General features: G+C 43.6%; 1 protein-coding gene across 1 annotated transcript in view; it reads right to left on the reverse strand.

Annotated features, from left to right (window-relative positions):
- The window catches only part of LOC115480275 (ras-related protein Rab-11B), a 73,387-nt gene that overhangs the window by 20,898 nt on the left and 39,907 nt on the right, over positions 1-12,582 (reverse strand). The window contains exon 2 of the mRNA XM_030218822.1: positions 4,585-4,780. Within this exon, the coding sequence (XP_030074682.1) occupies positions 4,585-4,780 (196 nt within the window). The remainder of the gene's footprint in view (positions 1-4,584; positions 4,781-12,582) is intronic.

Genomic DNA, 12,582 nt, shown 5'->3' on the forward strand with positions numbered 1-12,582 from the left:
CACGCTCCCCAAACGTAAAAACATTCCAGACAAGTTATACCTAAAAATGCGGAATTTTTCCAAGTCCATTTAATAGCGGTCTATGGACTTGTCCTTTAGGAATCTATCTAACCCCTTTTTAAACTCCGTCAAGCTAACCGCCCGTACCACGTTCTCCGGCAACGAATTCCAGAGTCTAATTACACGTTGGGTGAAGAAAAATTTTCTCCGATTCGTTTTAAATTTACCACACTGTAGCTTCAACTCATGCCCTCTAGTCCTAGTATTTTTGGATAGCGTGAACAGTCGCTTCACATCCACCCGATCCATTCCACTCATTATTTTATACACTTCTATCATATCTCCCCTCAGCCGTCTCTTCTCCAAGCTGAAAAGCCCTAGCCTTCTCAGCCTCTCTTCATAGGAAAGTCGTCCCATCCCCACTATCATTTTCGTCGCCCTTCGCTGTACCTTTTCCAATTCTACTATATCTTTTTTGAGATACGGAGACCAGTACTGAACACAATACTCCAGGTGCGGTCGCACCATGGAGCGATACAACGGCATTATAACATCCGCACACCTGGACTCCATACCCTTCCTAATAACACCCAACATTCTATTCGCTTTCCTAGCCGCAGCAGCACACTGAGCAGAAGGTTTCAGCGTATCATCGACGACGACACCCAGATCCCTTTCTTGATCCGTAACTCCTAACGCGGAACCATCAATGGCTCAGAGTGCAATTGAGAATGGCTTTAACATTTATTACTGGTGGTATTATACACCAGATAGGCTGCAACATATCTACCCAGAGGTATCAGCAGAATGCTGGCGGACCTGTGGAGCCAAGGGAACGTTTATGCACATATGGTGGGACTGTCCAAGGATAACTGATTACTGGAGGACTGTGATCACACTGATAACTAAAGTGCTTCAACGACCCTACCCATGCCAGCCTGAAAATTGCCTTTTGCATCTTAAACCGACATCGATGACAGGACTTCAGCATAAGCTAGCCATGCAATACCTGGTGGCAGCCAAAACAGCAATAGCCAGAGACTGGAAACAACCACAGCCGCCCGAAATGCAGAGGGTGATGCAAAAAGTTGCCTATGTACCAGATGGCAAAATTGACAGCTATAAGAAGAGGGCGAATGGGAACCTTTAACAAGTTGTGGCAACCCTATGAACAATTTCAGGAACAGAATCCAGCACCACCATGATACGGGGGGGGGGGGGGGGGGAGGGAGGGGAAATGAAGCAGGAATCTAATAAGCTGTGTGGTAACGAAGTAATGATCTATGATAAGTTGTAAATTAAGGTTTAAATGTTATGTACTACAGAAATACAACAAAAAAGATTTGGAAAAAAAAAAGTAAGAGGAAAAGAAGGCCGCTCTGGTTCTCAAACATAGTAGCTGAAAAGGTAAGGGAAAAAAGGTTAGCCTTCATAAATTACAAAACAACTCAGAAAGAGGAAGATAGGCAAAAATACCTCAAAAAGCTAAGAAAAGCTGGAAAAGCTATCAGGAAAGCAAATACGCAAATGGAAGAAAAGATAGCTGATACGCTGAAACTGGAGGACAAGACATTTCTTAGATATGCAAGTGACAGAAGGAAGTGCCATAATAGCATTGTGAGGCTCAAGGGTGAGGGGGAGGAATATGTAGAAGCTAAGGATAAAGCTGAACTGCTTAATAATAATTTCTGTTCTGTATTCACAGATGAAAGGCCAAGGGTAGGACCATAGAAAACAAATGCTAATGGGGGGGGGGGGGATGGATGTATGGTAGACCAGGACCAATTTTCAGAAGACTGTTTGTGAGGAGCTAGCTAAACTAAACATAGACAAAGCAGTGGGGCCTGATGGAGATACATCAGAGGGAACTCGAAGAACTCGTAGAATTTCTAGCAGCTGTGTTGTCTGACTTCTTCAATGCTTCTTTAGAGTCTGGAGTAGCCCCGGAAATCAGATAAGGACAGATGTGGTCCCTCTGCAAAAGAAAGGAAGTAAGGAGGAGGTTGAGAATTACAGACCTGTTAGTCTGACCTCAGTGGTGAGTAAACTAATGAAAACGCTTCTAAAAAGGAGGCTTATGAGGTTTCTCGACTTGAATGGACTGCAGGACCTGAGGCAGCATGGTTTCACTAGAGGCAGGTCTTGCCAGACAAATCTGATTGACTGGGTAACCAAATAGTTAGATGTCGGAGGGGCGCTAGATGTGGTGTACTAGGATTTTAGCAGACAGTACAAACAGCAGCGGTGATCCGAAGAAGGATGAGACAGCAAAAGTTCCCTCAAATGTAACTCTAATGGAAACTAGACCCAGTCTGGCCTAGTTTCGGATAACCTTCGTCAGGGGTCTACAAAGAATAAATATAAAAGCATATAAATATAAAAATATAAGCATTTATAAAAACATCAATTGATTATCTGTCAAATAAAAGACCCCAAAATGAAAATAGAATCGCCACCACACTGGTTTTCAAACATATTCTGCATAAGTATCCAATATATACTGCAGTTCCCTGTTGGCATAAGAAAACCACATGTAAATACAATTTCCTTAACATTTCTATAATTTTAATACATAATAGCCTAACTACTTTAAGTAGAGGTTCCAAAATTATAAGTAACTGTTTATTCAGTAGCTACCTACAGCAATCAATATAATCATGTATACTTAAGGTAGTTAGTCTATTATGTATTAAAACTAGAGAAATGTTATTAAGGAAACTGTATTTACATGTGGTTTTCATATGCCAACAGGGAATTGCAGTATATATTGGATACGTATGCAGATTATATTTGGAAACCAGTGTGGTGATGCTTCTATTTTTATTTTGGTTTCTTTTATTTGACAGATGATCAATTGTTGTTTTTATAAATATTTATATTTGTATATTTATATGCTTTTATAGTTATTCTTTGTAAACCCCTGGTTATCCGAAACTCAGCCAGGTTGGGTCTCATCCTTGCAAGGATTACCACTGCCGCTGCTGTCTGCTTGGATACTGCAGTGTGCTGTCTCCTGTTTTGTTTCTGCTGTACTTGAATTTTAGCAAAGGTTTTGACACAGTTCCACACAGGTGATAAACCGAGTGCCCTCGGTATGGGTATTAAAGTGACTGAATGGGTTAAAAACTAGTTAAACCGAAGGAGACAGAGAGCAGTGGTAAATGGAGTTTGCTCAGAGAAAAAGGGATGTTATCAGTGGTGTACCACAGGGATCAGTCCTTTGGCCAGCTCTTTTTAACATCCTTGCTGAAGGACTATCTGGTAAGGTTTGTCTCTTTACAGATGATACCAAACTCTGTAATAGGGTGGACACTCCGGAGGGTGTGGATAGAATGAGGAAAGATCTAGTGAAGTTGAAGAATGGTCCAGTAACTTATAACTAAGATTTAATGCTAAAAAATGCAGGGTAATGTACTTGGGTTACAAAAATCCAAAGGAACCGTACAGTATAGGGAGTGAAGTACTTCTGTGTATGAAAGAACAGCAGGACTTTGGGGTGATCGTCTCTTGTGGCCATACAGGTAGAAAAGTTGATGATCAAAGCCAGAAGGATGCTCAGGTGCATAGGGAGAGGGATGACTAGCAGGAAAACAGAGGTGATAGTGCCCTTGTATAAGTCTCTAGTGAGGCCCCATTTAGAATACTGTGAGCAATTCTGGAGACCGCACCTACGGAAAGATATAAACAGGATGGAGTCGGTCCAGAGGGCAGCTACAATATTGGTCACTGGTCTCTGTCATAAAGCATATAGGGACAGGCTTATAGACCTTAATATGTACTTTGGAAGAAAGGCGGGAGAGAGGGGATATGACAGACATTTAAATACCTCCGTGGAATCAATATACAGGAGGTGAGCCTTTTTCAAATGAAGGAAAACTCTGGAATGAGAGGGCATAAGATGAAGTTAAGAGGAAATAAGTTTAGGAGTAATCTAAGGAAATACTCTTTCATGGAAAGGGTGGTGAATGAATGGAATGGCCTCCCAGTGGAGATCGTGGTGACAAGGACTGTGTCTGAATTTAAGAAAGCATGGGACAGGCATGTGGGATCTTGTAAGGAAAGGAGGAGTTACTGGTTACTGAGGATGGACAGACTGGATGGGCCATTTGGCCCTTATCTGCCATCATGTTTCTATGTTTCTCTCAGGCTGCAACTTATTTTCCATTGGGAAAAGGGAAAAGTGGTGGAAAGAGATCTGCAGCTCTCTCACATTCCAATGCCATCCATGGCCTCCTTTGAAATGGCAACAGGTAACCTGCCCATTCTCATTCAGCAGGTAACAGCAGCCTATTTGAAACAAAATGCAAATAAGCTCTCTTGATCTCCAGGCAAATTATGGCAGGGTTATCATAATATCCTGTACTTACCTCAAAAATCTGATTGACAATTTTAAAAAATGTTCCCTGAGGTGTCACTTTCCAAGCAGCCACTAGGTGTCATTCTAAGACAACATGGTTCTGCTTCACCGCCAGGCTTCTTCCCCTTACGAAGGGGAAGCAGACATCTCCCTAAAGCATAAGCATGGGTGAATCTCTTCATAAAAGCGATTAATGCTTGTTCAGGTACGATTTAATTGGTACTTACGCAGAGGTGATAGCGCGGTACCTCTCCTGCCCTGCTGTGTCCCAGATTTGGGCTTTAATCGTCTTCCCATCCACTTGAATGCTTCTGGTAGCAAATTCCACGCCAATGGTGCTTTTACTCTCCAGGTTAAATTCATTTCGTGTGAAGCGTGACAGGAGATTACTCTTCCCAACGCCCGAGTCCCCGATCAGAACCACTGTAGGAGAAAGAGAATCAGTTAAAGTCACTGCCTGAGCCCAGGTCATTAAGAACATCAGATATTACACCTGATTGAGTACCAGGAAAGATTGCTCTTCATTTCTGTGGACATGATTAGAGGTATACAAAAGCCTGAATGGGTAGATGCAAACTTAAGTACATAAGTATTGCCATACTGGGACAGACCAAAGGTCCATCAAGCCTAGCATCCTGTTTCCAACAGTGGCCAATCCAGATCACAAATACCTGGCAAGATCAAAAAAAAGTACAAAACATTTTATACTGCTTATCCCCAGAAATAGTGGATTTTCCCCAATTTAATTGCTTATCCCCAGAAATAGTGGATTTTCCCCAATTTAATAATGGTCTATGGACTTTTCCTTTAGGAAGCCAGCCAAACCTTTTTTTAAACTCTGCTAAGCTAACTGCTTTTACCACATTCTCTGGCAACGAATTCCAGAGTTTAATTAATTAATTTATTTATTAGGATGTATTTACCGCCTTTTTGAAAGAATTCACTCAAGGCAGTGTACAGGAGGAATAAGAAAAAGACTAAGGCACATGCCATGAAGTTTCATATTAAGGGATCCTTTTACTAAGGAGTGCTGAAAAATGGCTTGCGGTAGTGTGCCCAGAACCCGCACTTACACAACGATCCATTTTTTAGCGCACCTGTAAAAAAGGCCCCTTTTTTTGCCAAAAATGGGCATGTAGCAAAATGAAAATTGCTGCACGTCCATTTTGGGTCTGAGATCTTACCGCCAGCCATTGACCTGGTGGTAAAGACTCACACGGTAACCGGGCAGTAGTGACCTACGCGCGCCAAATGCTACTTGGCGAGTGCCCAAAAATAAAAAATATTTTTCAGACGTGCATATTGGACGCGCGCCAAAAATGAAATTACCACAAGAGACACACAGTAGTCTGGCGGTAACTCCATTTTGGTGCGATTGGGCATGCATAGACATTTATGTGGCTTAGTAAAAGGGCCCCTAACACTTTTAAAACAAATAGGAAAAAATATTTTTTTCACTCAACGCATAGTTAAGCTTTAAAACGTATGGCTAGAGCAACTGGTCAACGCAGTTAATATAGCGGGATTTAAAAGAGGTTTGGACAAATTCCTGGCAACATATCAATTTTTTAATAAACATAAACCCTTATTAAGGTAGACCCGGAGAATGCCACTGCTGATCCCTGGGTTTGGTAGTATGGAATTTTGCCCTCCCCCCCTTTTTTAAAGTTATAGAGGTCTTTAGTAGTAGATTAAGAACAACATTGATGAAACCACAAATGCTCAATTGCACAGCATATGTCAAACCAACAAGAAGTGGATATCCATCATGTAAAATGGCCCACTGCAACAAAAATCCATTCAAAATTGAAAACACACAATCCAGCTTATAATCGAACGAGAAAAACGCCCAAGTTCCGACCTAAATCGGGAGATGGACGTTTATCTCACAAAAACGAATAAAGCGGTATAATCGAAAGCCGATTTTTGGGCGTTTTCAACTGCACTCCGTCGCGGATGCGGACAAAGTTTATGGGGGCGTGTCAGAGGTGTGGCGAAGGCGGAACTGGGGCGTGGTTATCTGCCGAACAAAGATGGGCGCATTTCAGCGATAATGGGAAGAAAGTATGCGTTTTTAGCTAGAATTTAGGACACTTTTCCTGGACCCTGTTTTTTCACGAATAAGGCCCCAAAAAGTGCCCTAAATGACCAGATGACCACTGGAGGGAATCGGGGATGACCTCCCCTGACTCCCCCAGTGGTACCTAACCCCCTCCCACCACAAAAAAATGATGTTTCACACATTTTTATTTTCACCCTCAAATGTCATACCCAGCTCCCTGGCAGCAGTATGCAGGTCACTGGAGGAGTTGTTAGGGGGTGCAGTGGACTTCAGGCAGGTGGACCCAGGCCCATCCCCCCCTACCTGTTACAATTGTGCTGCTTAATGCTTATTAGTCGTCCAACCCCCCCAAACCCACTGTACCCACATGTAGGTGCCCCCCTTCACCCCTTAGGGCTATAGTAATGGTGTAGACTTGTGGGCAGTGGGTTTTGAGGGGGATTTGGGGGGCTCAACACACAAGGGAAGGGTGCTATGCACCTGGGAGCTCTTTGACCTTTTTTTTGTTTTTGTAAAAGTGCCCCCTAGGGTGCCCGGTTGATGTCCTGGCATGTGAGGGGGACCAGTGCACTACGAATCCTGGCCCCTCCCACGAATAAATGTCTTGGATTTATTCGTTTTTGAGCTGGGCGCTTTCATTTTCTATTATCGCTGAAAAACAAAAACGCCCAGCTCACACATTGTTGAATAAAACATGGGCGTCTATTTTTTTCGAACATACGGTTCGGTCCGCCCCTTCACTGACCCGTTCTCGGAGATAAACGCCCATGGAGATAGGCGTTTTCGTTCAATTATGCCCCTCAATACCTCTCTATTTTTACACATTTTAATGATGTATATAAACTCTATGCAAATTATTACGGACTATCAAAATGTATAGGAAACAATATATCCCTCCCTTTCCCCCTCAGTAGTAAGCCTAATACGCATATTATGACCCAAGGCGGCATGGTTCCCCCTCCTCTCCAAGGTCACTATGTAGTCTAGAAGAAAATAAAGATGAAGAAATTTATTTGGGAAAAGACTACGGTATGGGCAATTTACCATAAAAGGGTCCCAGGTTTTTTCCCCATTTCTGCATCACCTTATGCTTCTCAGCGACCAATCTCTCCATTTCACTAATGTAATGGAGCTTATTCATCCACTGTCCAGCAAAGTAGCTATAATCAAGTTGGCAGTGTTAACATTATGTCGTATCAGTTTTGCTTAGCTAGTCATCCCCGAGGCTGACCTATTGAATGAATAGATGTCAGGGTCCCAATGAAGGCAGATACCTGGCAAAGACTGTAAGCAACGGACCTTTGGTCTAACCCAATACGTCAATTCTTATGTGACTCTTCTGTACCACCAAGTCAAGAAAGAGAGAGTGACCTTCCTAGTTAACCAGTACCACTCAAGCATCCCATCCAGGCCCTAACACTGTGCATAAAGGTTGAAGGGATAATAGGGAATAGTGACTGAAACATTGGCAAACCAAGCCAGGAGTAACAGCCATTTGCTTTTGGCATAGAAATCCCCCCCCCCCCCCCCACACTTTCACTAGAAGTGGCCTAGTGGTTAGAGCACCAGTCTTGCAATCCAGAGGTGACCGGTTCAAATCCCACTGCTGCTCCTTGTGATCTTGGGCAAGTCACTTAACCCTCCATTGCCTCAGGTACAAACTTAGATTGTGAGCCCTCCTGGGACAGAGAAATATCTAGAGTACCTGAATGTAACTCACACCTTGAGCTACTGAAAAAGGTGTGAGCAAAATCTAAATAAATAAAATTAAATAACCTTTTTCTGCAGCTCCTGTTATCCCTTTCCCTAGTTTTCCTACTGCTGTTTAAAATATATGGTTATACATATATTACAACTTGTATGGAAATATATGAAAATCAAGACCTACAACTTTCTCTGTCTTTCCCTCACTCCGTTCCCCATCCTCTTATTCCCCAGTCTCTTTAACTTTCCCTCTCTCCCCCATGTCATGCACCTCTCTTTCTCTCTCTCCTGACATGCAGCACTTCCTCCCATGCAGCATTTTCAATCTCTATCCGCCCTCTCCAGCCATGCATTTCCTCTCTCCCTCTGCCCTTAACAACCATCAGTGCCATGCCTTTCTCTCTGTCTCTCTTCCTCCCATCCAGTATCACACTTTTTCTCTGTTCCTCTTCCTCTCATCCACCATCTCTCTGTCTCCCCCCCCCCCCCCCCCCCAATCCAGCATTGCCTTATCTCTCTCTCTTTTCCTTCCATCCAGCATGGTAAAAGCAGCATAAGAGAGGCAGACGTGGGACCATTTCCCTGTGTATGGCACTGCTCATTTTACTAGTCCTACCCCTCTGACAAACTTCCTGCGTTGGAAGGGGTGGGGCTGGCAGATTTTGGAGCCCTGCAAGCAGGAAAATGATCCCACACCTAACTCTTTTATGCTTTTACTGTTACCACTGCTGCTGCAGCGCTGAGAAGGTGGCAATGGGAGAGAGGGGAAGTTTGGGCTGGAGCTGGGGAGACTGACCCACTTTGGTGGGAGGGTGGGAGATAGCCCGCCAAAGTGGTGTCTTCTGCTGCGTACAGGAGACTTGTCAGGTCTGCCCATGGCCAAACCTTTCAAAAATCTTTTAAACCAAACTGAATAAAACTGTGCCTCGTGGATTTTAGATTTGTTTTAAGGGGGGGGAAGGGTAGAGGACAGGACAGAACTGAGTTAGCTATAAATATATCACTGTTGTAAACTGAAATTCACCCCCTTCCCCACTAAAACTTCAGCCACACCAAACCAAGGAGAAAATCAATATAATCAGATCTACATAGAGATTTCAGGCACTGCTGCCTAGGAATATGAAATTCTCTCTAGTCAGTGGTTCTCAACCTTTCTTCTGTTGTGACACACCTAACAGATAACATTCATGTGTATGACACACTGAACATTAAAATTCACAGCTAAACAAAGCATATCTAAATATGTCATTGTCTAACTTAAGTTTAGTATGAATTTGCCTATCCTTATCAAAAAGCTGTATGTAACACATCAGTCTCAGATTTCTCACTTCCAATACAACAAAACAAATATATATTCAAATGTTAGTGTCACCTTAGTAACAGCAGCATAAAATCCATCCACTGCCAGATACTGTGAAGCAACACAAAAACTTGCAAATATGCTACTCAAACTATATAGCAAACAGAATCTATAGACACCAAACCTGCAATATGTTCAGTTGGGGCTGGAGGCAGCAGTTATTATTGGGGGTAGTGGGGAAGCAGAAATAGGGACCAGTTATAGAGATTTTAAAAACCTGGCTCTCAAGACTGTGGGTCTTCCCAGCTTGCAGAGACACTAATGATTGTAGGGCCGGCCCAAGGTAAGATGCCCCCCCCCCCCAAGGGTGTTTTACCTTATCACGGTGACGTTCCAAACCTGGCAGTGGCAACGATTCCCATACACTGCCCTGCGACCGCCAGCACCTGCCTCTTCCCTTTACTGTGGCTGACTGAGCCTCTGATGAAACAGGAAGTTACTTCAGAGAGGCGGCCGCAGTAAAGGGAAGAGGCAGGTGCCGGAGGCGGAAGGGCAGTGTATGGGAATCGCTGCCGGGTTTGGAACATTACCGTGACGATGTAAAACGTTGCAAAGCCATTCCCTGAGATGCCGCTCCTCTAGAGTGCCGCTTGAGGCCCCCCGCCTCAGGTGGTCGGGCCGCCCCTGGATGGTTGTAAAGGAAACACAAGCTTGCTGTGTACACCAAATCTTTTTGGGACACACCTCCCACCTCTTGGGGACACATTGGTTGAGAACCACAGTCTTAAACTTTCGTCTGATCATATCCATCAATGCTGGAAACTCTCAGAAGGGCTTGGAGAAAGCCAAGGAATGAACCTTCCAGAAGTGTGAGGCGTGTGGGTGTCTATGTGCCTTAGGGTAGAATCAGATCTGGCTTGGCCACTCACTACTGACTCTATTAGTACATCAAAGTACGTAGAACTGATTCTCTGATCATAATTTCCTCTCCCTGTGATAGTGAGGCAGTCCACATCTAAGGACCTTACGCAGAGGAGGTGGCCACAGATCAAACCAGTGTACGACCGAGAGGGATGTTCATCCAATCCATACAGCTGTAGAAGAATCAGAGTGACTGGGATGGAATGAGAGTGTAATTGTTCATTACAAAGGTGTTCATGAGGTTGTGTTTGCCTGAGTGTGTCCCGTTGGTTCAGTTAGTGGTGAGTGCTCCCTTCTCATAATATGGTACCTCCCCGGTCTCTGTTATTCCAGGAATGCATTAGTGGGAATGTACCATAAGAATGCTGATGAAAAGGCTCCAACGCATTCCTGGGGTGCAATCAAAGTACCGGAAGATGGATTCTATCTCAAGCCCATGCCACATCTTCAGTGGGGCAAAACCAGGACTGGATCAACATGTATGGCTTGACCTTGACAAACTGGCAAGCTTAGCGTTAGGTGTGAATTAAAAAGCAGAAAGGCAGTGCGTGACAGCTCCCTGCTGAGAACTGGGTGGAAAGAAGTAAGGAGAGGGGTATGCATGATGGCTCCCTAATGAGAAGAGGCCTTGTGGTGGAGAATAAAGAGCAGTATGCAAGATGGTTTATTCTGCATTTGCTGGAGGGGGCTTACAGATCCATTACTCATACCTTGGGCTGAGGCACAGGAGTGGGGGTTGTGGAAAAATGGTAAGGGTGGGGGAGAGACATGTACAAGGAAGATAAGGCGGAGGAACTGTGCAGCAGATAAGAAATAAATCATGTTTTCAGCCTGTCTCCTCTGTTTCTGCTTAGGCAAGGTCATTCCCTAGATAAGCATTGGGAAGGCGGTTCTGCATAACACAGCGGGCAAATTCTTTCACTCCAAAACACAACCCTGACTTCGTTAGTAGTGTTTAATACTTTCTAGTCCAAATAGCAACCGTCTGCTATAAAAGGAGTTGCTTTGATGAGGTCTAACCCAGAGCTTCCCAAACCTCTGAAGGTACTTTGAAGATTGCTGATGGGTTCTGTTGTAAAGTTCCGCTCTGCCTGTCTCCTGGACACTCAGCAGGGCTGATCATTCACACAGTTATTACTCTGCGGCATCCCTGAGATACAGAATAGCAGGTTATAATTTTATTATAATAATTCTTGATATCCCACATTACATCAAAGCAGTTTACAATAAGAAATAACCATAAAAAAAGCTTTCAGTAATAAGTAAACAGAAACCAGAAACTTATGAGACACTTTGAAGCAGGTACATACTGACTCATCAAATGGATAAAATTAGAAAATATTTAGCTAAAGAAATGGAGGTTGTCTTCATTAGAAGGCTCACTATCTGGCAATGTACAAGCCTATTTTTCAAGCCATACAAACACAAGGTGCACACATATACTGTCTTTGCTCATAATTATAAATAAATATTGTTTTCATATTTCTGGATCACCTTTCCAGGATTTAGCTCAAGTTGCTTTCCAACATTTTGTAGGTACAGTAAGTCACTTCCCCAAAGAGCTTAGTAATATAGTAGATGATGGCATATCTTTATATGCCATCATCTACTATATTACTAAGCTGTACGGTCCATCCAGTCTGCTCAACAAGATAAACTCATAGCATACGGTATGATGTGATAGTACATATGTATACTTGATTTGTCTTTGCCATTTTCAGGACACAGACCGTAGAGGTCTGCCCCGCACTGGCTTTGCTTCCCAATTACTGGTGTTGGCATCTAATCACCGCTAAGCTTATTTGGTTCCATACCTTCTGTACAGGATTCATTTGTGTTTATCCCACGCATTTTTAGAAACATGACAGCAGATAAGAGCCAAATGGCCCATCTAGTCTGCCCATCCACTGCAACCACTATCTCCTCCTCTCCCTAAGAGATCCCAGGTGCCTGTCCCATGCTTTCTTAAATTCAGACACAGTCCTCGTCTCCATCACCTCCACCGGGAGGCAATTCCACGCGTCCACCACCTTTTCCATGAAAAAAAGTATTTCCTTAGATTACTCCTGAGCCTATAACCTCTTAACTTCATCCTATATCCTCTCATTCCAGAGTTTTCCTTCATTTGAAAGAGGCTCACCTCCTGTACATTGTAACCAGGCGCCTCTCTTGTGCAGCCAAGGATAGAACAATCTCCTCCAGCCGCAGGCTCCCGGCACAATGAAGAAATAGATGTCC

The sequence above is a fragment of the Microcaecilia unicolor genome, chromosome 11, assembly GCF_901765095.1.
Source record: "Microcaecilia unicolor chromosome 11, aMicUni1.1, whole genome shotgun sequence".
NCBI lineage: Eukaryota > Metazoa > Chordata > Amphibia > Gymnophiona > Siphonopidae > Microcaecilia > Microcaecilia unicolor.